This window comes from Corapipo altera, unplaced genomic scaffold, assembly GCF_003945725.1.
Source record: "Corapipo altera isolate COAL_440 unplaced genomic scaffold, ASM394572v1 55786, whole genome shotgun sequence".
NCBI lineage: Eukaryota > Metazoa > Chordata > Aves > Passeriformes > Pipridae > Corapipo > Corapipo altera.
In genome coordinates this window covers 1309-2448 of record NW_020889000.1, presented here as the reverse complement: position 1 = coordinate 2448, position 1140 = coordinate 1309, and the positions used below count along the sequence as shown (strand labels likewise).

The following is a 1140-nucleotide window of genomic DNA, read 5'->3' as shown; positions in this document are numbered from 1 at the left end:
GAGATTCCCAGGGAACCCCCTTGTTCCCTGAACTCCTTCCCAGGGAGGAGTTGGGCTGGGGATGGATCCAATGGCAGGGGATGGATCCAGGCTGGGAGAGCTGGGAATGGCCAGGCTGGAGAAGGGAAGGATCCCGGGAGAGCTCGGAGAACATTCCAGAACCTGAAGGGGCTCCCTGCCAGGGGTGTTGGCCCAGCTGGAAGCGCTGGAAGCTCGGGATCGCCGGGAAGCCATGGAGCAGGAGGAGAGGGAGCAGCGGGAAGAGAGGGCGGCCCTGCTGGAATCCCGAGCGCGGGAATTGCGGCTCCGGAGGGACGAGCTGCGGGAAAAGCTGGAGCGGCTGGAAAAGGGGGTGAGGAGGGGGATCCTTGGGAATGCCTTTTCCGAGGGGAAAATCGTGGCTGCTCCTATCCCAGGGACAGCGGGATGGGATGAGCTGGAATTTCCCTTCCCGAGCTTTTCGGTGTCTCCCGGATTTCGCAGGAGCTCGGGAAAGCGGGAATGCCGTCGGATCCGGCTCATCCCAACCCTCAGGCCGTCCTGGAGTGGAGGATCCGGAGCCTCAAGGCCCTGCTCCAGGTTTTCCACCTCACAGGTAACGGGAATTTTGGGAAAGGAGCCTCCCGGGAGCGGGACTTCCATGAAAAACCGAGGGCCGAGGGTGCCGGAAAATCGGGAATTCCCTCCTTTCCGCGGCGCTCCGGGAATGCTGCGGGAATTTATTCGAGGAGCCGGGTTGGCTGGGTCAAGTTTGGAAAACTGCCTCGGGAATGGAATTCTTGGGAATTGGGCGGCTAATTTGGGAATTAGTGAGCCGGGGACTTAGGAATTTAACTTTGGGATGAGGCGGTTTCCTTGGGAATTGGGCGGTTTCCTTGGGAATTGGGCGGTTTCCTTGGGAATTAGGGAATTTAGGAATGAGGCAGTTGACTTGGGAATTGGGGAACTTGGGAGTTGGGCAGTTATCTTGGGAATTAGGAAGTTAATTTGGGAATTGAGCAGTTAATTTGGGAATTGGGTAGTTAATTTGGGATTTGGGCAGTTTCCTTGGGAATTGGGCAGTTTCCTTGGGAACTGGGCTGTTGACTTGGGAATTAGGAAGTTAATTTGGGATTTGGGCAGTTAATTTGGGAATTACAC

The 1140-nt window shown here is 56.5% G+C and overlaps 1 protein-coding gene across 1 annotated transcript in view; it reads left to right on the top strand.

Annotated features, from left to right (window-relative positions):
- Positions 1–168: 168 nt before the first annotated feature.
- The window catches only part of LOC113942112 (centromere protein O-like), a gene marked incomplete at its 5' end in the record, with an annotated part of 2155 nt that continues 1183 nt past the window's right edge, over positions 169–1140 (top strand). Inside the window, 2 exons of the mRNA XM_027633248.1 lie at positions 169–352; positions 484–595. Coding sequence (XP_027489049.1) covers positions 169–352; positions 484–595 — 296 coding nt within the window. The remainder of the gene's footprint in view (positions 353–483; positions 596–1140) is intronic.